Source organism: Bufo bufo, chromosome 9 (genome assembly GCF_905171765.1).
Source record: "Bufo bufo chromosome 9, aBufBuf1.1, whole genome shotgun sequence".
Classification (NCBI taxonomy): Eukaryota; Metazoa; Chordata; class Amphibia; order Anura; family Bufonidae; genus Bufo; species Bufo bufo.
In genome coordinates, this window is record NC_053397.1 from 18,377,968 (window position 1) to 18,402,036 (window position 24,069).

Here is a 24,069-nt window from a genome sequence, read left to right on the forward strand (position 1 = left end):
TGACTAAACCAACACTGACGCTCTGCGGGCCTTAAAGGGACACTCCAGGCTGAAATCATACAGTGTCATACCTTGCGCAGGACTACAGGGGGGCGGGGCACGAAAGGAACTACTATGTGTCATGCTCGGGCCCAGCACCAAGCATAATGCACTTTTGCGAAGTGTGACTATCAAAGTTAAAATTCTCACCCACTCAGCCGACATGGCCACCAATGTTACCCCTCCTATCTGCAGGGTTACCCAGCTTTCCTACCCTGAACAGTAACTCTAACTTTGCAGTAATAGAACATAAGGCATGTAATGCTGTTTGCTTACCAAGACATGGACAAATTATTGTATTTTTTTATCTTTTAAAGAGGCAGCTGAAAAATTCCCCCATGTACAAGGATTAGACCCCACTGAGGCGCAGACTCCTCGGCTGCAGGTTCAGTGACGTCACTCCTTCCTTAGAAACAATGGCAGTTGGTAGAAGAGTTGACGCCATCATCGGGGAGTATATGGCACATTGACTCGGGATCATTTTCTACAAAATCTGTAAAATTTAACAGTTGGGCAAAAAAAAAAAAAAAACGGATGGATGAAGATGGAGACTCTTGTGATCGGTCATCTTTTAAAGGGGTTGGCCCATCTCACACATCCATCAATGTCAGATTGGAGCGAGTCCCAAAAGGTGAGAACTGCATCTATCTCCAGAATGCCTCCCACGAAATGGAGTACGCACCATGAGAGCACAGCCACCATCCGCTCTGTTCACCGCTATGGGAGAAAACAGCTGAGCCCTACCATAGCGGTGAAGGGAGAGGTGGCCGGCCATGCATGTGCGCCCTCCATTCACAGTTATGGGACTTCTGAAAACAGCTGAGCACATGCATGCCGTGTTCTCCATCAGCCCAGCGGTGGGACCCGCGCCTACCTGATACTGACGGCATATCCTAGCGATATGCCATCAATGTCTGAGAAGGGCCAACCCCTCTAACTTATCTTCTAAGCGCTAATTTACACAAAGCAATTAAGATCGTGAAGGATATTGGTTTACGGATTCCAGTGATTTTCATGGAATTACAGCATAACTTGTTTTCCAATGATCTCGTAAAAAAAATAATAAAAAATAAAAAAAAGGCAATATGACGGCGACGAGTGCTCATTATGGGACCAGGAAGTTTAAGGGGTTATCCAACCACTAAAATGTCCCCCAAAATGCCCGCGCCTCTCATACTGGTCATTCTTACCCCGCTCCCCAGCACCTGCTTCGCTCCTGATGCCGGCACAGCTGCCTCTGCATCGCCCCATCAAAACATCCTGCGACTGGGCGGCAGCCAATAGCAGGCGATGCTAGGGAGGCTCGTGCCCGCCGCAACTTGCTACTGGCTGCACCCTCCCAGTATGTTTTGATCTGCGTGACAGGGAGATGCAGTAGCGGCCGTGGAGGCATGAGAAGGGACGCCGGTGCCGGGGAGCGGGCAAGGTATGACCAGTATGAGGGGCCCGGGCATTATAGGAAAACTCACTCTATTCACAGTTGGCTGCAGGCCAAGGGGATTTTCAATTCATGGCCAACAATATATCACTGATGTGGTTCGACCCCAGCAACTCAATGATCAGCCGAACGATGGGAAGGGGGGGGGGGGGGGCTGTAGCATTGCAGTTCGATTTGAAATGAATAAAAAAAGCACTGGAGTACCAGGCGGACCAACGTTTAACCAATAAAGGGACCCACACAGTGCTCCAGTACGAGCTGGGGCCATTCGTTCTGCTGATCGATTTAGGTCCCAGGATCCGACCCACTCCGAAGGATACGCCATCAATCAAATAACCTGTAATCCCCTAACTTATCTCTCTCTTTCCCCAGCAGACATTTGAGGAGCTGTTTGTTGGGGTCCTCACACTGTAGAGCTGCTCCATCTGTCCCTGTGGATACAAAGGGAACAAAAGGGAACACTGATTATTAAGCTGGCCATACACAGTAGGAACACGGTTGCCCAATCCCCACTGAATGGGCAGGTTTGGCCGACATAGAACTTAGATGGAGGTGTCCTGACCAAGGTCAGGGAAAACAAGGATCAAGCATCTTGGATTTTAACATGCCTGACCCTTTTTTTTTTTCTTGGGTTTTCACCACACGGCAGAGCATGCAGGTATATGGGGGGGGGACAAGTCGAGGACTAGATGTTGACTGACCTGCATGACCAGCTTTAGTGTATATTTACTCCCCACCGTAATAAGATAGATTTCCTGCAGGGTCCAAAGAATTTTTTGACCCTGCAGCTTTATAATGCAAGGACCTCAACAGCACCCTAGATCTCAGCTTCTAGGTATCAGGATCCGAGAATAAAACCCAAACTTTCTGGGCTGTTAAACTGGCTCCCGATTGTGGCGTCTCACAAAAGCTCCTGTATCTTGTCCAACCCTAAACTAAAAGGCAATAACTTCAATGTGTAAAGTGACGAGTGAGAGGGAACTTGAATTTCCGATCTCCAAATTTTCCAACCAGACCGACTTTTGGCAGGAAGATGGTAAAACATAACAGGATGAACCTGTCGCCCCTGATGTACAATCACCAAAAAGTAAAGACGGCCTCCTGCTCACAGCGGTGGAGGTTTGTGGGTCGACTCAGGGGAGCGCAATCACTCGACATTCTCCACGGTAAAAGGTTCACACCACAACATAGCGTCTGTTGTATGTGCCTGCGACGACAACACTCAACGAAAAAAAAAAAAAAAACACTGCATGGAAACAATAGAAAAATATATATTGTACAGATCTGTAGCAACGGAAGGTACACTATAAAAGAATTCATAAAATCTCAGGGGTTTTCGGCTCTGCGTCAGGTAGACTCCTTCCCATACAGTCTACGTATAAGACAGGTCATACGCGGCCATTATTCCGAACCCCATTGAGGGAGGACACCCCAGCAAAATCATGGGAGTCACCGTGAGGCCAACCTACTGGCAAAAGATCTCCTAGACAACAGATGAATGCCGGGCGAAGCCAACGATTTTGGTGGGACTGGACAAACATCTAATGTGTCTAAGGGGTGAAGGGGGGGATCCAACATCTCTCTCATGGCGGCATCTGTAGGTGGAAAGAAGGATGGGGCATGTTTTCGTAGGCAATACGATTATTCGCTTATTCCCCTTACCCGAGATGAGCGCGCATATGTATAGCCAAATTTACAGACAGATGTCTAAGCTGTATGGCCACCTTTAGGACAGAAGGTTTAGGCTGGACCTGCACGTCAGGGTGACAGTCATCACTCCCCCAATACATATACAGAGCGTGAACATGTTTTCAGTAAGGCTTTTTTTCAGATCTCCGCCTGTCCTCTGCGGCAGGTTGTTCCGGCAAAGAATGCCAGAAATCGTCCGGACAAAAACTGGTGGAGCAGCCTGCCAGAGAGGACAGACGGAGATGTGAGACTTTACCAAAGAGAGTGGAGGAAGCTGCTGCCAGCATATATCCAGAGATCCGCTGTCCGGGGAGAGAGGCCCCCCAATACACATTTAAAGGTACATTCACACGACTGTATTTATGGGTCCGCGTCCGTTTTGCAATATTGCGGAATGGATGTGGAACCATTCATTTCAATGGGCCGCCAAAGATGCAGACAGCACACTGTGTACTACCGTTCCGCAAAAATGATAGGAGCAGGTCCTATACTTGTCCGCCATTGTGGGCAAGAATAGGCATTTCTATCATGTGTACGGCCGGTATCCGCAAACGCATACGATCGTCTGATTGTACCCTAAATGGCCGGCCAGTCCTCTCAAAATTGTCAAGTTCACCTACATACATCTCATGCGCAAGTCAACCTTACGTATCGGACTCCGAACTCTTCATTGCAAAGTGACAGGAGCCAAAAGGCATCGTACAAGGCAGACACTGAATAACGGCAGAGTGAACGGGGAATATAAAATATTGGGCAAAACCCACTGTGTTCCCAAGTCGGCAGGCCCTGAAGCATAAGGTTGTAAAGTATATAGCTACACGTGCTGTGACCACCAGAATTAGTCCAGGGGTTCGTACCATCTCCGCTCAAAAGGTTCTCACACTCATTAACAAAACGGAGTCACAAACATTTCGGAAAACAAGTCAACATTCAACGTCTGGTCTGTCAGTGTGCTCTGATGCTCAATGGGAATACGATATCGATTTCGACATTGGAACCCTACATTTAAGTTACAACAGAGTTATGGAAATCTGTGACTAAAAGGGGGATGGGCAGTTTTATCGAATCGCCGAGCCCCTCTAGAAATCAGTGGGGGGTCCAAGCTGAGACCCTCCTGGTGAGATTTCAGCTCTAAACCAATATTGATACCCAAGATAAACTTCACATGAAGTTCGGAACCAGGTTGCGGTTGAAAAACCAAGAGCCACCAAGACACCGAGTATATCCTAAGAAACCGTGTCCCTTTATGTCAGAGATATACCAGGCTCCATGGTGGTTCTTCTTTCTGGAGTATATGTCAGGAGATGGCTCAACGAATTCTCTTCTGTAGCCTACACAGACCGAGCTAAACATTACAATAAAAAAAAAAAAAAAAAGATCGGAACTCATAAGGCTATGACTCCAGATATTCCAAGAACTCCTTCTGAAACTCAAGTGGCTCTGACAAAAATCGCCAAAACCGTAAAAGTCTGTCTCATAAAAACTGTACAACAGTCCCTCGCCAAATTGATCAAAACGATACAGAGAAGCAAAATCACAGTGCATATTATACCTTAGGAAATAGGTCTTAACTATTGCACAAAATATACATATTGCCATGTATCGAAAAAAGAGACGGAGAGTCCATGTCCGGCGTTCGATCACCCCCTCCCGAAACATTTCTGAGAAGACATGGCTGGCTGTTCTGTAGCATTGCGCGCAAGTATACTGCAAAAATAAAGTGACAAAAATGGCCACGGAAACAAAGGAGGAAAAGGACTTCAAACTATCAGCAGCTTTCATGTGTGGAAATCGTAATACATCTGCTCAGCTCCCAACATATGGAAGTGTGGAGAAGAATAGGAAGGAGTTACTTCAGAGAAGAGGCCGAGGCCCAATTTATTGGAGGATGACAAACAAAGGCTGGATTCGGAGAACTGGGGAAAGGTTCAACCGTAGGATCCGCTGCGCTTTCCTCCGTAACTCATCATCCGAAGACCTTTTGTCTATTTTAATGACTGCGGACTTGAGCAGGTTATATTTGTCCTTATCAAACGGTGACCTCTTCACCAAGGGAAGAGTTATCCTTATCCTCTTGCTGAAGGGTGCCTCGTCGGAGACCTCGCTGAGTTTCCGTTTTTTGTCCCTGTCCCCCAGCTGCGGCTTTGTCCCTCTGTTGCTAATGGCCGCCTGCGCTTTCGAGTTGCGTTTCGCTTGGGCCATGCCGTTGTAGAGTGGGCGAGAATTTACAAGGATTCGCCCGTTCAAAATCTCAAAGGCCTTGCAGGCATCGTTCTCCTTCAAAATTTTGCCGTTTATCCCGTTCAAAAGGGAGGTCTCTTTCATTAAGGACTGGTAGGCTTTGCCGTTCTTTCCCTTACCGTTTTGCTTCGATGCAATGACAAGAGGCTGTTCCTTAAGGCTCGCCAGAGAGGAGGCGGTTGATTTAAAGGGCACCAATGCCTCTAAAACCACAGATAATCTCATGTCGGGAAACACTCCGGGATACATGTTGGAAGGAAACTGAACACATGAGCCTTTTGTCTTCTCGGAGTCCGAACGCTTTAGCGACCTCAACAGTAAGTTCGTAGAGTTTCTTGTTGGGTGCCTGTTAGAAATTTTAGCAGTGCTGACAGAAAGGTCGACTCTTGGGTTGGTCGGTTTGCCAGTCTGGTTTTTCGAATGAGATTTGGAGGAGGAAACGGTCGAGGCATTTTTTGGAGGACACTTTAGTCCAACCGGTGGTGGCGGGGGCGTGTCTGCTGTGGTGGAATTGTATCCGTAAACATCTTTGCTGCTCAGAATAGTAGGCTGATATCCATCTTCTCGCAGGCCTTGGAGAAAAGTCACCAGCTGCGTCTCTGTGTCCGTCAGATCTTTTGACATTGGATTAAAGACTCTCAAAGCTTCCTCGAAGGCGCTCTTCCCAGCGGAGGAGAGCCGTGACCACGAATGAACAGCCTTCTCTTCCATTTGACTCTTCTTAACATTCATAGCATTAGGTTGAAGAGTCCTTTGGCTTTGACTTGGACTGAAACGAGATACGTAAAATTAGTACTTTAGCATGACTGAATAATAAAAAGGACGAGTATATCAGATTTTATTACTAGACCGCTGCATAGTGAATAGTTCCGTCTTAAAGGGGTTTTCTGAGACTTTATAACTGATGACCTATCATCTGAATAGGTCGTCAGTATCTGATTGGTGGGGGTCAAATACCGAGGACCCCAGCCGATCAGCTGTTTGAGAAGTCACCAGCCTTCTCTCAGCTTTTCCTAGGCTAAGTGACAATATAGTCATCGTTCACGTGGCCTAGGAGCAGCAGAGCCCCCTAGAAGTGATTGGGGCTGAGCGCGATACCAAGCACGGCCACTATACAATGGACGGCGCCGTGCTTGGTGAGAAGGCTGTGGTGCTCACAAGAGCGCCAGTGCCTTCTGAAACAGCTGATCGGTGGGGGTCCCGAGTGTCGGACCCCACGATTAGATACTGATGACCTACCCAGAGGTCATCAGGGTAAAACTCCCGGAAAACCCTTTTAAGGAGACATGCTACAATTATTCTTCATAGTGGGAACTACTGTTTGCCTTATATTTCATAGAGGGGTACAATATGGGCTTGTAGATTTTTATGGCTGCCATGTTAGCGTGTATAGAACAATTATAGGTATGCATGCAAAAACTCATTTCCTTTTTAGCGATTGCAATTGGTCTTTATTAAAAAAAAAAAAAATAAATCTCAGCAGGTTTTGTCCTACAGGTTTACATTTCAGCCTAGCTGCAGATTAGTATGTTAGTTTCAGTTTAGACCTCATCGCTGAATTCCCGACAGCTCATAAACACTCTTTATATCTAAATTCTAATCAAACCAACAAGAACATGGAAATAATGTCTATACATAGCCTTACAGGACTCAGCTAGGCTGAAATTTAACCCTGTATCACAAACACTGCTGACAGTTTTTTTTAAAAAAATAAGGACCAATTTGAAAAAATGATTAACCAAAAAAAAAAAAAAAAAGCAATAAAAAATAATAATTGCCTCCAAAGGTTTTCATAGCCTTTAAAAATAATTCACAACCCTCTACTCATCTACTTTAGTTCTGCATTCCCTTTAGCAAATAAATTAAATAAAATGCTGAAAACAGAGATTTTGTTTAACTTCTTTACCTGTAAGGGTTACAAAGCAAATATAAAGGGTACCTATGATTTTAAACAATCTTCTGTACAGATCATAGTCTATGAACCTGTACACCACTTCATTCTGCGACTGGTAGGGGTCTCGGCACCCAGACCCCACCAATAGATCTGACACGTCAAAAGTGTTCAAATAATAGATGCCTAAAAAAAATAAAAAAATAAAAAAAGTAGGAGCTCTAAACAAAAACTATATATTTGTGGTAAAAGTTGCAGGAGGGTGTCGGGAGTTTACCCAGCCAAAATTTTGTACAAGGTTGTGTGGGAGAGTTGGCATGGAAACCGGCTGGTCAACCTATCAGTGAGACTGGAAGCCGAGCCAATCAGGGTCCTGGCTCAGTGCCCAATCCCTGATCTCGGCGGGTATTTACATCTCCTACTCCGTCTCGGCAGCTCCTGGTGATTGACTGTGTCCGATCTCAGTTTGCACCTCTGTGTTTTGTACCTTAGCTCTAGGTCTGCTGGTTAATTCTATGTGTACTGACCATGGCTTGTTTTCTGAATTGGCCCCCTCATGCGTAGAAAATCGCTTTGTCCGATTCTCCTGGTATTTTGACTGCGGCTAGTTTCTGGAATAACTTCTCGTCTGCTGTTTGGACCTTTAGGTCTACCAGTCTTTTCACTAGGGTTGAGCAAAGTGCACTTCGCATCATAGATCGAACGTCGCTTTGTTTGAATGCTGTACGGAGACCAGCATTCAAATGCATGGGGAGCGCCAAGGTGAAATTTGTTAAGTCCGAAGTCTCATGAGACTTCAGTGAAGAACTTCGGGTCTCCATTCACCATTAAAATTAAGTTTTGAACGAAGAGGCTTCGGACCTATAATGTAAAGCGCGCATCGCTCAACCCTACTTTTCACCCCGGTCATTCAGGTAGGTCAGCTTCTAGCAAGCTCGCATTAATTTTCTTCCATCTTACGCCACAGACTAACCCGTTTCTAACAGCCGCCCATCCTGTCATGTAGAGGGACCTGGTGGAAAAGCTAGGAGTAGCCTTAGCTTCCTACCAACTGGAGAGATCAAGGAAGACTGGTAGCAGTTTCTGGGTTTGCTGGCTGCGGTTCCAAAAATGGTGGCCACGGTATTTCCTTACCTCAGGCAAATGTCACAGTCAACCAAAATCAACAAGTTCACACGTGATCACACGAATAAGGAAATTCACATCAGATCTCAAGGAGGCCATAAGTAATCAAAATGGACAATTACAGTTAGAAGGGCTATGTGGGGTGAAACTTAAGAAATGTAATCTAACGGGATCTGTCTGCAATCACATGACTGTGACCCGTAAACAAGTCTATAATGTGAAAACTCCTGTGAACGCCCAGAAAATGCATGGTTATATCTAGAGGGAGGGGGATTAGGCACTTCAAGACACTTCTAATAGCTCCTTATCTCCTGGATCAAGCAAGGTAAGTAAAAATCACACCAGCCCAAGCCTCGTTGCTAGTCATCTGCCATTGGAGGAGGCCTCCATAGACATCTGATACCCACTCGATCCCACCAACATTGACCTAATATCTGGGCAGACTCAATCCAATATTGAATATTGTGACATGATAAAGACAGTTTTTGATCTGTCTCATTTTCACAAAATATGGCGATGTTGAGGTACCTATCCTTACTGGTCAGACTGACGACCGTTCCTCTTTCCATTCGACCGCTCTAGGGCGACACGTTAATGATCAATGAGTAGTTTCTGGCTCGTGCACGTGGAGAGGTGGCCCTAATGTGGCTCACTGACTTGTCCCCCCAGTTTATGAGTTGCTGGAAAGGAGCCTTCTGGTAGAGCCTCATCTCAAATACCTTCAAAGGAGCAAGGCAAGAGCCTTGTCTGGACTGGAAGACACCAACGCCGTTTAAAAACCTTCTTGATGTTGAAAGCCCACCAGAGTCAACAGGACAAAACCCTTGGGGACTTTTCATGTGTTAATGAAGAAAGAGTCAAGGCAATAGTAAACTCCATCATGGACTCCACAAAGTAAATACAAAAGGTTAGATGACCTCTTGTCCCACACTCCACATATGACCTTCATCTGAACCCTACCAACATTAATGGGTGGGGTAGATGTACTAAAGGCCTCCATCCATACAGTCTATTGTCGGCCGACAGAATGTGTATGGCGACCTACTTTAACCGGATGATGTCGGAGAAGAATTGGTCTCTGTGAATTTTACAACGCGGTCCTTTCGGTAACCCAGGAGATATGTTCTCGCCAAAAATGTCTGGCAATGGCTTCCTCCTCTCTTCCCATTTACAAACACACGTGAGCTCGGCCGAACCGAGTGGATATGTGAGGGGGAGTCGGGACAGAACTATTCTGCCAACCAGCTATGGAAGGTGTATGGGCACTTGGACTGGCGTTTACTACTCAAGTCTCCGTCCACAGTCCGGTGACGTGTAACACTCCCATTTTTTTTAAAGTTTTTTTATCAAATTTGGGGCAATGTCCCCCGTCAGTCTGAGCGCCATGTTGTATTCCTGGTCTGGACAGTCAGTTAAAGGCATAGAGGCGGAATGGATACTGCTCTCACGTATTCAGACTCCTCTCCCTCCCTTCTTGGTGGAAAGTTCAGCAGAGAGCTAAAAACGCAATGTGAACAGTCACGAAGGCTTATATTTCTATATTAATATTTTGGGGTACATGCAACGTACAAATAAAAATGCTGATTTTGGGAGGGGGTGGGGGAATAGAACAGTAATTCCACCATTCTGTTCTGGGTTTCCGTTGTACAGCATTCATCACATGGTAGAGATAACGTCTCTCTTCTGCGGGTTATCAGTGTACATCTATAGCTGATAAACTTTGTCTGATAAAACTTAAAAAAATAAAAGAAAAAAATTACATGTTGCCGCAATTGTTTTTATTTTTCCAGTTGATGGAGTTGTAGGACTCTGGGACAAGCTGTGGTTTTTATTGGGAGGAAGAATGAACAAAAACAGCGATTCTGCCATTTAATTCTTAGTCCACCATGAGGGAGAACTCAAGAGTTGTCACAGTTGCAGCAACAATTTTTTTTAACTTTTTTTTTTTTTACCATTTTATTCAAAGGGAATGTGTCATCGGAAAATGACCTATTGTTTAGATCACTTTTTTTTATTTTAACATTTAAAAAAAAAATTTATGTTATTTTAAATTTCCAATATCTATATATTTTTTTTTAATCAAATCGTTTTTATTAAATCAATAAATGCAGGATATTACAAAAACAATACCTTGTCTTTTCTTACTTTATCCACCATGTGGAATCAGTGTACAGCAATATCCGTAGAAATATCAACATACAGTTATATCATGTATCCAAACATAACAAGTACACTTGTAAAAACAAATATTGAGGCAAAAAATTGCATAAGACCTAACAATCTCAGATCCCCTCCCCCCCCCCCACCCTTCCCTACCACCTCCCCACCCTGTAAACTAGTCTTGAACCTACCCGAGCCTATATAACCACATGAGTATGAGATAACCAATCACTCTACATTTTGTCAAACCCTCTCTTCACATACACCCCTTTTTCCAATATCAGCATGTCATGCACCTTCCGTTCAAACTCACCCAGTGTTGGCGGACTTCCCTGGATCCACCTCATAGCCACCAGCTTCCTGGCCACATACAACAACCTCCCCACAGCAACCTTAACCGATTCAGTCCCTCCAATCTCCGCCACATATCCCAATACACACACCTTGGGATCTTTTTGAATTTTCAACGTCATTTTACTATTAATCATATTCCTTACATCCTCCCAATAATTACCAATTACTGGACAAGACCACAGCATATGTAACAGATCCGCACCATCTTCCATACTGTCACGGCTGTATGTGAGCAACCAGAGCATGCACAGAAAATAGAGCTACTGACCGGACCCAAACTAGGGAGGATAAAGGTTACCCCTGTCAGACCCTCGAAAGCTCTCCCTATGCTGCTAAGCCCATGCCCGGATCCAAATGGTGGAAGGAGGCATGCCCGCGTACCTAAGACTGATGAGCACTGTAACCCCTACAATAGTGGAAGGGGCACGGCCACCGGTGCCCTGCTCAGTATATGGAGGGAACCGTGGTCGCCTCGGATGCAGTCAGAAAACACACAGATACACAACAATGTCTGCACACTTAGCTGAAGGGGCTGCAGCCGAAGTGAAGACGGATCCAAAGACAGGCTGGCAATATCCGGAGTACTTGCTGCAGCAGAACACAGGTCCAGTGAAAGGATAGCATGCAAGGGAAAATACTCAAGCAAGAGCTACAACCCAAATGAGAAATATAATCCACACCTACAATAGGAGGAGGGGGAATATAAAGGCAGGGAAATCAAACGCAGCTGGGAGGAAGGAAACAGAAAACTCCTCCCAGCTCTAGTAGTGACATCATCACAGGGGTGGAGAAACAGAGCTGTGAGAACGTCCCAAAGCTCTGGTAGTGACACATACACTTTGGACACTTGTCATCACTTCTCACTCCAACCTTTTTTAGGAACACCGGTGTTTTGTACACTCTATGTATGATAAATAGTTGGGACAGTTTGCCCTGTTCACTCAAGGACACCTTGGGGACTCCTTCCAATATTTCATCCCACTTATCCTTAGACATTTCCCCCAAGTCAGCCTCCCATTTCTTCATTCTTGGGAGCGGAAACCCCTCCAGGAATTTATCAAGTAGAAGAGCGTACACCCCCCCCCCCCCCCCCCCCCCCTGTCGGGAGAACAAGCTTATGAACCACCTCCATTTGGGCTATCACACATCCTTTCCGCAGTGTGACCTCAAGGGCATGCCTTATTTGAAGATATTTATAGAACCATCCCCTAGGGATATTGAATTCCTGCTGCAGGTTCTGAAATGACTTACATATCTTACCCTCCATTAATTGGCCAATTCTCGTCACTCCATAAGTTTCCCAGTTCCGAAGTCCTGACATGGCAAAAAATTCAGGCAACAGGTGATTATTTCTAATAGGGGAAAGTTCACCGATTCCACCTACACCTCTTAGCTGCTTCACCTTTGCCCAAACCTTTTTCATAAGTTCAATAAGAGGGAGTTTTTCCCTCCCAGCATGCATACCTGACCCTTCCAGAATTCCCATGAGATCACGACTGCCCAACCAATGCTGCAATATCTGTCCAGTCATATCCGGCCCTTGGAGACCAATCCACCCCTTGAAATGCTGACATTGGGAAGCCAAAAAATAAATCCATGCATTAGGAACAGCCAAGCCCCCTTCCGACTTAGGGTACTGCAATGTCTCCAGTTTAATCCTAGCCTGACCATATTTCCAAATAAGATCCCTAAATATAGAGTGAATTTTCTTAAATCTATCCAGGGGGATCCATACAGGAGCATTGTTCAATACATAGAGAAGCTGGGGCATCATAACCATTTTTAAGAGGTTCACTCTACCTACCACAGAAAGAAAGAGCTTCCAATATCTATATTTAAACAAAACCCCATAAAATCCTGCAGTTTTCGCACTGGCCACGAAGCCTAATAATAGGCGCCACTTCTTGGTCTGTACAGGTCACTTTACTGCAGTTATCTGCTTATCATTACAGGCAGGATTAGAATGACAGATATCACCTCTGTGTATAGATAAGACTGGATCCACCATCCACAATAGGCGATTGTCAGAGCTTATCTATTCTATCCTTGTACAATGCCCTCAGCATAGGTCACAGAGCATGCCCACAAAACTCTCCCATGGAAGTCAATAGGTTCAGCACCGGACCACTGTGTCCACGTGGCTGCACTGAAAAAAACAGAAGTCTTAACATATTCTAGTCCCAGTGGCTGGAGTGAAAACCTCAGGCTGTCAGCATGATCAATCCTATTAAATCAGGCATATTGCTTGATAGGGTTGTTCCTGATGACTAAAATGATATATTTATTCTTTAGGGTGAATGGTTGCTGAGATATGTAACTTTTTTATATTTATGACCCATTTCAATCACCATGGGGGCTGGCCACAGTGCTAGGAGTACCACTAGCACAATGCCCCCAGTGCTCCCCCCTTCCCCTCGGAGAGACAGGGCTAAACATCTCATCTAGTCCTGTGTTCTCACACAGTCTCCCCAGTGAATGAGCGCTTGTGCAGTGGATCAAATGCTGCTTTCCGAGCTCATCAGCTCCACTGCGCAGAGTCACCGAGCCGACCCAGAGCTTCCGCAATGGATCTTCTGCTACTTCCCTAGCTCGTCTAGCCTCGTCACTCAAAGGGGAAGTACATAGGGGGCATTGCTCTAGCAGTGCTCCTAGTGCTAAGGCCAGCCACCTGGTGCTCGAAATAGACCAAAAAAAATAATCCCCAAAAAAAAAAAAAAATACTAAAGAAATCTCTCATTAACATAAAAATATGATTTTCTGATGACACATTCCCTTTAAACTTTTTTTTTAAAATGTATTTATTTTATTCCCACCAGAAGACTTGTCCGTGCAATCTCTGGTCTTCCAGAAGCCTCCTATGGACCGTCATCTGGAGGACTGACTCCATTACTACTTTAAAATTGAACTTGTACATTACCCTAAAAATAACCTAACTCTATAAATACTCAAGAGGTTATATATCCATGGTTTTATAGGGTTGACCATGCTGACTGATGATTTAAATATAGACCGTGACATAGAAAAAAATAAAACAAAAAATTAAGACATTTATAATTAAAGGGGTTCTGTAGTTTGTTTTAACTGATGATCCATCCTCTGGATAGGTCATCGGCATCTAAATCGGCGGGGGTCCGACACCCGGGACCCTCGCTGATCAGCTGTTTGAGAAGGAAGCGCGGCCTTCTCACTGTTTACCGCTGGCCCAGTGACGTCACGACTAGTATCAACTGGCCTGGGAAGGGCTAAGCTCTGACATCACTGGGTCAGCTGTAAACAGTGAGAAGGCCGCGGCGGCGCTGCTGGAGAGCCGCTTCCTTCTCAAACAGGGTCCGACACCCGGGAGGATAGATCATCAGTTAAAACAAACTGTAGAACCCCTTTAACATAAAAATATGATTTAAACAAAAGGTCATCTTCTGATGACACATTCCCCTTAAACTTTCATGTGGTCCCACAAGGAGACTCGGCGATGTGATCTCTGGATGTTGGAGTCCGGTTCTTCATCTCCATTAACTTTTCATTAAAATACCCTAATCCTATAAACACTCATGGCTGCCCTCCAAGAGGCGAGAGGAGTTTATATAGGATCGTCCACAGGCTACATCCTCCTAGTCTAGTGTCACCTTCCCACCGAAGCTTTACCCCCACAGTAATTGGCACGCGGAGGCCTTCCATAGCCCTGCGAGGGCATGGTTGGATTTGCATCCGTCTTGACCCTGTGATAAGCAGTGCCTGCCCTGTCTTGCAGGAAAGACTTCCGAAAAATGGCAGCACTCCCAATCTTGCATCAAATCCTTCTCTTTATTAGCACCGAAAAACGCAACGTTTCGACAACAGGTCTTTTTCAAGCTAAAGACCTGTTGTGTCGAAACGTTGCTTTTTTCGGTGCTAATACAGAGAAGGATTTGATGCAAGATTGGGAGTGCTGCCATTTTTCTGAAGTCTTTCCTGGCATTTAAGGGGCCCTTCAGGCCGGGGCCCGACATCGCGAGCGCCACTGCTTAAATTTGGACTCACAAAGAATTTGTAGTAAGTGGTGACGTCCTTCCTCTATTTTTGGATTATGTCCTGTCTTGCAGCCACTTATCACATACCACGAAAATTTGAGGGAAGATGGCGGCGTAGCCAAGAGTGGTCCTGTGTGGATAGCTTTGCCCTCATCTTACCCGAGGAGTCGGTGGAGACAGTCATCAGGCTGACTGCGCTGCCGTGGAACGTACCTGACTAATGGCAACAACCGCCTCCCTGCTCAGGACGGTCATGTCCGCCCCCGTCATTAACCGGATAATGATGTGATGACTTCCAGCGCCAAACCATTGAGTCCTCATGGCCCCCGCCCCCTCCCACTTCCTGCCCCGCCCACTGCCGCTCTACCACAATTTGGACAATTATCAGGGATGACGAACCTCAGAGAATGAGATAATGGAAATAGGAGAGCGTTCACACAACCCTCCATTATAACAACCAAAAGTAGAGGAGAGAGAGAGCGCGCCGACAACCCTGCTACACTGAAAGGTTGTCAGAGCCACTCCCGCAGCTTGGAAATATCTTCTTTAAGATAGGACAACGGTTCTTCAGCTCCTGGGGAACTACAGCCCCCATCCTGCCCTAACAGTTGAATGCTGGGAGCTGTAGTCTTAATGACTTAACCCCTTAGTGACCACCAATACGCCCTTATACACCAGTCACTAAGGCTACGCCGCCGCCTTGTATTTTTCATGCAGGACAGATTAAAAAATTTTATGGCGCCATATAACGCACTGAAAAAAAAGTTGAAATTTTTTATGTGGGGCGGAATGATAAAAAAAAATAAAAAATATGCAATTCCGCCATTATATTGGGATTTCGCTTCTTATGGTGTTCACTGTGAAAATGACGCTCGATATTAATCGGGATACCAAATTTATATTTTTTTTAATGCTTTTACTACTTAAAAAAAAAATAATAATTCAACTAAACTAAAATTTTGCTTGGTCACCACATCCTCACCCCTATGACTTATTTTTCACGGGACGAGCTGTAGATTTTCATACCATTTTGGGGTTAATATTCATTTTTTTTTGCTCATTTCTTATGCCCCTTTTTTGGGGAATTTTTAGATGCTGAGACACCAATCAGGCTTATTTTTTACTGTTTAGAATTTTTAGATATAAATGGATTTTTTTTTTAAATATTTTATTTTTTAAAGCCCCCCTTAGGGAGCTTTAACCTGTGAGCGCTTGTGCAATAACCGCCCTGTCTGTGTGTGTAATAGGAGTACTAAGATGGCAGATGGGGGTGAGAGGGGTCTACCTCTGGGCCCCTCCCCCGAGTGTGATGACAAACAGCTCAGCACTCTGCGAACCACTTTGGGTTAAAGGGGTATTTCCCATCTCAGACAATGGGGGCTTGTCCGATAGGCGTTCTCTCTAAAACGAGAACAGTGCCAAGTACAGCCACCACCAATCGCTCCTACTGGCAGTGTGCTCGGCTATTTTCGGAATCCCCATAGAAATGCCCCCATTGTCCGAGATTGGAAAAGCCCTTTAAATAGTTTGTGCAGTAAGGAAAATGCACGTAGAGCAATTCCCCAAAATCTGTGAATTAAGCCTCATACACACGGCCGTTGCCGTATCGCGGCCCGCAAACAGCGGGTCTGCAATATGTGGGGACGCCGCATCACGGATGGGTCCGCAATCCGGAGCTGCTTCCGTGGTGTTTCTGTCAGTGCCTCCGCACCGAAAAAAAATTAAAAATAGAACATTTTTTTTACGGTGCTTACGGGTCACGGACCCATTCAAGTTGAATGGGTCTCGATCCATCCCGGCCGCCACCCGTGCACTGGGGATCACACATTTCGGCCGCCAATGCACGGAACGGGCGCGTGCACGAGACCTTATTGTGACTTTTAAGGCAGCCTATATCGGACAGGCGGGATACAGGCTGCCATAACCTTCCCCCTGGTCTATCCACTTAGATTCTGCCATTGACCACGGCACCTGAGGGGTTAAACCGCCAGGATCGGCGCTGACACACACCCGACATGTCATGAGCTCCTCAGCCCAAGCCTTACATGACGCCGTCAAAATCTCTCATATGGTTTATAATGGCTACCTGATCCCTCGAGGGCTTTTTTTTTTTTTCTTAAAGGGGTTGTCTACTCAGGACCTTCATCTCTCAACCGGAGTAGAGGTCGGCTATAAAAACCGTCTCTTGTTCTGAAGGACCCGTCCTGTCCTACATGACCACAAACAACCCAACCCGGAGACCGTGTAATACTCCGTTTCCCCTGTGGTGGCGCTGCAGGGTTCATCCATAGATCACAGCTGACCCCATCAGGGATACACTTTTTCATCAGCTTACAGTCAACAGACCCCCCCCCCCCCTTCTAACAAGTACGGGTGTCCAATGTGGAGAACCCCTTTAAGAAATACTCTCTACGGGTCATCATCAATGGCGGGGAAATTGCACCAACCTGACTTCTCCCATCTTTGGACTGACCAATGGAGTAGTGACCCCCGTCCTATCGCTCCAAGGACAACCAACGGAACAGGGGCAAAAATTCCCCCAAATTACTGGACTCCAATCTGCACCCATCCCCCCCGGGTCGTTTTCTATTGAGGTCTACGGGCAGTTGAGTACCGTTCAAGATGGCCACCAAAGAAAAACGGTGCTACGAAGGCCAGTCTATGAAACCAATGGCCGATAAGTCATCGCAAACATCCCATTCGCAATATCTAGAAGCTTCAGTAATTTGCTGGAGTTGCCCTTTAAGGAGCTGCCATTGTATTGTCCAGGGGTGGAGTATCCCTTTAAGCTGAGGGAATCTATGCCTAGAGGTAGTATAATATGCCCACAGTGGTGGTGGGTACATGGGGCAGACATGACAGGGGGCACTGCCCTGCATACACATAGGCGGCCGCTGTCTGGAAAGGAGGGAGGCGGCTCCTGATGATCCGGTATGGGGAGGGGGATGGGACGCCTCCTCCCCGGTCACTCATCCTCCGCCCAGCCGCCTCAGTCCCTCTCGTACCTGCTCAGGCTGTGCCGCCGCCGCCGCTGCTCTCGTCTCCGCCTCCGCCGCTCAGGGACCGTCTCCTTACTTCCCCCTGGTGACACCCCAGCACGGCCTCCGCCGCTCTACACAAAAAAAAATGGCCGCCCCGCTGAGCACCGGAAATGCCGTTTCGCTTCCGCCCGAGCCTAGGTCGCCCCCCAACGTTCATGGCGGGTAATAGCGCCTCTATCGCGTCCCCGTGGAGGGAGGGCAGACGAGCGAGCGCCACCTGCTGGACGACGCGGCGCACGTCCTAGCCAGGAATAGCGCCCCTCCCCCGTGACACTGGGAGCTCTGCCTGAGGGAGGATGGAGAGGATTGGAGTTGTAGTACCCTTCGAGGGTGGGTGAGAAGAAGAACAGACCTGGGAAGCAGCCATGATAATGGATTTTAATGTTTTAGAGATGGGGTGCCCATTGGGTATTGCAGTGAATTCCTGCTTGGCATGGTTAGGGTTAAGCTTCTTAAAGGAGGTCCTCATGATTTTACCAGTCCCAGGGGGGACTCTAACCCTGACAGTTGTCACCACTGCAGTGGGTGGGGGAGGGGAGCCTGTGTGTGGTCCATGGATGCCACAATGGTTTCCTGGACTGTAAGCTTCGCTGTCAAATCCCCGGTCACCCACCGGGTGTTGCGCTACCGCCGTATGTGCCAACGCCCATGATATACCCCATACACGGCACATATCGCCCACGTTGTGGTGGCATCCTGCAGATATCTCCATTGTATTCATAGACTGGATCTACGCAGCCGCGGTGCCCCCATAACAGTGCCAGCTCCAGTCAGGGGCTCCGTGCGCACCCGTCAGGGTGACGGCCAGCATTGTGCCGTCTGTTACAACTGCACAAACCACGCTCCCCCATTTTAGGGGCCCCCACAGTGCTCCCTTCACATTGTCAGCTACTGTGCCCCCACTACGGTGTCCCCATTGTAGTACTGGCTACAGTGCCCCCATAACTGTACCCCTATATCAGTGTCCCGATTGCAGTACTAGCCACGGTGCTCCCATAACGGCTCAAAACGGTGACCGCTACAGTGCCCCCACTGTACAACACAGGCTTAATAACTGCGCCCCTAATTCAGTGTCCCCATAATAGTGACAGCAAAGACCAATGCCCCCACAAACTGACCACTCAGATGCAACTACTTGGACCCAATACATGGAGTACGAGGAGGGTTGCCACCCGGATGGTATTTTGGTGCCCTTGCCGGTACTGGTAATTTTTTTGTACCGCCAATATTAATTGCCGGTATTTTCCTATATGGACCGTTACTAATGAGCACTTCCATTGTAGAGCGCTCATTAGTACAGCCTTTAACTCCTGAAGTGTCCGCAAAAAAACGGATCCACATTTTTGCGGACAGCATACAGCCGTCTCAATGAGCCCTTACTGGGGGGCACTAATGGGGCGAATTATTAATTCTGGGGCGCACTAATGGGGGGCATTTTTAATGCTGGAGTGCACTAATGGGGGCATTATTCTTACTGGGGGGCACTACTGGGGGGGGGGCATTATTAATTTCGGGTGCACTAATGGGGGCTTTACACTTACTGGGGGCACTAATGGGGGGCATTATTAATTCTGGGGCGCACTAATGGTGGCATTACTCTCACTGTGGGGCACTAATGGGGGCATTATTAATTCTGGGGTGCACTAATGGGGGCATTATTAATTCTGGGGCGCACTAATGGGGGAAATACTCTTATTGGGGGACACTAATGGGGGGCAATATTAATTCTGGGGCGCACTAATGGGTGCATTACTCTTACTGGGGGGCATTATTAATTCTGGGGGGCACTAATGGGGACATTATTAATTCTGGGTGCACTAATGGGGGCATTACTCTTACTGGGGGGCACCAATGGGGGCATTACTCTTACTGGGGGGCACTAATGGGGGCATTACTCTTACTGGGGGGCATTATTATTACTGGGGGCACTAATGGGGCATTACTATTATTGGGGGCACTAATGAAGGCACTTTTAATTCTGGGGGCGTTAATGGGGGCATTATTAATACTGGGCGGCACTAATAGGGGCATTACTATTACTGGGGAAACTCATAGAGGCATTACTACTAATGGGGGGCATTATTAATTCTGGGGTGCACTAATGGGGGCATTACTCTTATTGGGGGGGGCACTAATGGGGGCATTATTAATTCTGGGGCACACTAATGGGAGAATTACTGTTACTGGGGTGCACTAATGGGGGCATTACTATTACTGGGGGCACTAATGAAGGTACTATTAATTCTGGGGGGGCGTTAATGGGGGCATTATTAATACTGGGCGGCACTCATAGGGACATTACTACTAATGGGGGCATTATTAAATTTGGGGGGCACTAATGGGGGCATTATTAATTATGGGGCGCACTAATGGGGGCATTACTATTACTGGGGGCACTAATAATTCTGGGGGGCACTAATGGAGGCATTACTATTACTAGGGGGCACTAATGGGGGCATTACTATTACTGGGGGCACTATTAATTCTGGGGGGCACTAATGGAGGCAATACTATTATTGGGAGCACTAATGAAGGCACTATTTATTCTGGGGTGCGTTAATGGGGGCATTATTAATACTGGGCGGCACTAATGGGGGCGTTACTATTACTGGGATCCACAGTATGACAGCAACGTTACACCCTGTGTTAAGCCACGCCCCCACAGCTACATACCCTTTGGGCCATATTGGTTTTCTTCTGAATTAGCGACTTAGGAGCTGATGGTAAAAGTGTCACTTTTGTTATGGACGGTACACAGGGACAGAATGACAACTATGAGAAGCTAATTCCAAGCTGACAACCAATATGGCCGCACTTTATGTTGTCTTCTTTGCGAAATGGCCGCCGCAGCAAAAAAACAACAAAATGCCTCTATCTTTGTAATTAGATAAAACATAACAACCAAACCTGGGCAGCGGTTCGAGACGTGGATTTACCAATCTCCGGCCATTTTTTGGACTGGAAATTTTCTTTTTAAGCCCAGCTGAATTGCGCTGCCCATAAATTACCTCAGAAAATTGATGCAGTAACGATCATTCGTTTATTACTGTGCTCCCCTGCGGTCGATGATAAATAGGATGACCGCCATCTGACTGCGCAAATGATATTCCCACTATGAAACGTCAGCGAGATGGCGCGTGGATTACACCAGGAAGCAGATACTGTAAAGGAGGTTCCTTCTCACAGAATTAGCCATTTTTTATAAAAACAAAACAAAATGGCTACAGGAGGATTACTGTGGAGAGAACAGGTGGCAAGTCTGCTTTTTTATGGTCGCCCCCCGCAGAGGGAGGCGATCCACACAGATGCCTCGGAATAATCTCGTACATCAGCGGACGCAGAGCAATGCTGCTCGGTCGCATCATATAGGGGTGTGCTGCCCCCGCACTAAGTATACCGAATAGGACACGTAGCATGACATATTTGCCGCAAAACCATTACGTACGAGAACCGAAATTCTTTCACGTTACCTCAGGTGCAGACACGGACCAAAAAATGACGCGCAGTTTTTATACGTTTGGATCATTTTACAATTCCACTTGGCCACACCCCTTTTTGAAAACCGTTGCTGAATTGGGATGTTTATGAAACTGCCTAGGAGAAAAGTAGACTTTAGTTGCCCCTAGCAACCAATCACAGCGCTGCTTTCATTTCTTACTGTGGTTTTGGAAAATGAAAGCTGCGCTGCGATTGGTTGCTAAGGGAAACAGAGACAGTTATTCTGTGAGGCGGTAGATAAACCTGCCCTATAATACATTGGCACACACTCCGTTTTGGGTCAATTTAGTTTCATAAATCTCCCCTTAAGGCTCATGCCCACGAACGTAAGGGGCCGTGCCCGTGCTGTGGACTGCAAATTACGGTGCCTGTGTATTGTGGACCTGTAGTTTACAGTCCACAATACGGGGATGGAGCCCATACCTTTTTTGGGCCTTATATTTTCAGTGACTTGTATATCATTTTAGAAAAGTATGGCTGCTTTCTTCCAAAAACAGCACTACAGCGGTCCACAGGATGTGCCTGGTATTACAGCCCAGTCTGCTTCATTTCAGTGCAATACCAGATACAACCTGTGGGCAGGGGTGGCGCTATTATTTAGAGAAAGCAGCCATGTTTTTCTAATCTTGACCAACCCCTTATACTAGTACCGAGGGGATGTGTTGTCCTCAGACAGGCATTTATTTGTTGGTTTTGCATTAATCTTTGCCTACACAAACAAGCGCCATCTTGACGACCCTCCAGTTAGTGATGGCCGAACATCGGCAAGTTCGCAGCGGGCCCCCTTCACTTTAATGGCAGGCGAACCTGAAAAACCTTCAGGTCATATTTGCAGCCAGCAAACACTTAGGCTTATTGCACACGACCGTATGGCTTTTTCAGTGTTTTGCGGTCCGTTTTTCACAGATCCGTTGTTCCGTTTTTTGTTTCCGTTGTGTTTCCGTTTTTGTTCCGTTTTTCCGTTCCGTTTTTCCGTATGGCATATACAGTATACAGTAATTACATAGATAAAATTGGGCTGGGCATAACATTTTCAATAGATGGTTCAGCAAAAAACGGAACGGAAACGGAAGACATACGGATGCATTTCCGTATGTGTTCCGTTTTTTTGTGGACCCATTGACTTGAATGGAGCCACGGAACGTGATTTGCGGGCAATAATAGGACATGTTCTATGTTAAAACGGAACGGAAATACGGAAACGGAATGCATACGGAGTACATTCCGTTTTTTTTGCGGAACCATTGAAATGAATGGTTTCGTATACGGACCGTATACGGAACGCAAAAAACGGCCAGTAAACGGGGAAAAAAAAACGGCCGTGTGCAGGAGGCCTTACTAGAAGTGCACACATAGTCCCACAACATGGACAGTGACATACCAGAGGGGGATCATTGGCAAAAATTCCCACAAAAAATATGTATTTTAATCAGGGGCAATTTTTATGCATCTTGAAGGGAAACTCTCAAAAATGTGCCCTGCTGGAGCCTAGAAAAATGTTATTTCCTATCGGTTTGATGTATACAAATGTGCAGCACTCCACGTTTTTGTATCCTGCAGAGTCCATTCAAAAAATGCATACGTCAGACTGCTGGGTGGCGGCCATTGCTACCTCCTCTTCCTCATTCGATGCCAAGAATGGCTGCGCATCGGTAAGGTCTGGGAATGGATGGGAAAAAAATTCCTCTGACTCGAGTGGAGGGGCTATGGTGGTGGTGTCTTTGGGGGTGCACACAGCAGAGAGTGAGGAGGGTGCAGATACAGAGGATGAGAAGGGTGCGGAAGGATGAGTGAGCCACTCAACCAACTCTGGTGCGTTCTTTGAAGTTATCGCACGCACCTTCTCCAACTTCCCACTTAGGCTCCGGCCTGGTGCACCTGCCCGACCCCTACCACCCCTGCGGAACGGCCTCTTTCTCTGCCTGTCAATTTCTAAATGACCCTCTGCCTAAGTCCCTAGAGAAGAGCAGTATTTGTGAAAGAAGGTATATCGCAGCCCTCAATCAGTATTTGGTGGAAAAAGGTATATAGCAATAGCACCCCTTAATCAGTATTTGGCAGAAACAGGTTTATAGCACCCCTCAATCAGTATTTGGCGGAAACAGGTATATAGCACTAGAGATGGCCTTGCGGTTCGCCTGGCGGTCGTTTCGCGGCGAACTTTGCGTGTTCGCGATTCACCGAACATGCGAACATATGGAGATATTCGCGCCCGCCATATTCTTTTACATTGTGAAGAACTTTGAGCCATGACACATCCATCAGGTGGTACAGGACAGCCAATTGAGACTTTTCTGCACATGGACATACCCCCTACCTTATAAATAAACCCGATCTGGCCGCCATTTTACATTCAGTGTTTTGCCAGTGTAGGTAGAGGTTGCTGTGTGGAGCAGGGACAGACTGTTAGGGACACGCTAGCTAGGGCCACAAAAGTCATTTTAAGGACTGGTATAGGTGTGCTATCGATAGGTGTGATATAGAGAGGTGTGATATACTTATACTTTTATAATGAGTCAAAAATACATAGATTTATATAGTGATCACCTGGATGTCAGGGGGCCTAGGGGCTTACTAGGGCCATTT

General features: G+C 46.6%; 1 protein-coding gene across 1 annotated transcript; it reads right to left on the minus strand.

Annotated features, from left to right (window-relative positions):
• Positions 1 to 277: 277 nt before the first annotated feature.
• On the minus strand, positions 278 to 18,091 carry CCDC71 (coiled-coil domain containing 71). The gene is made up of 2 exons (XM_040407260.1): positions 17,950 to 18,091; positions 278 to 6,170 (listed from the first exon to the last, which is right to left on the minus strand). The coding sequence occupies exon 2, from the start codon at positions 6,137 to 6,139 to the stop codon at positions 5,045 to 5,047; it is 1,095 nt and encodes a 364-aa protein (XP_040263194.1). The 5' UTR covers positions 6,140 to 6,170; positions 17,950 to 18,091; the 3' UTR covers positions 278 to 5,044.
• Between the last annotated feature and the right edge of the window lie 5,978 nt (positions 18,092 to 24,069).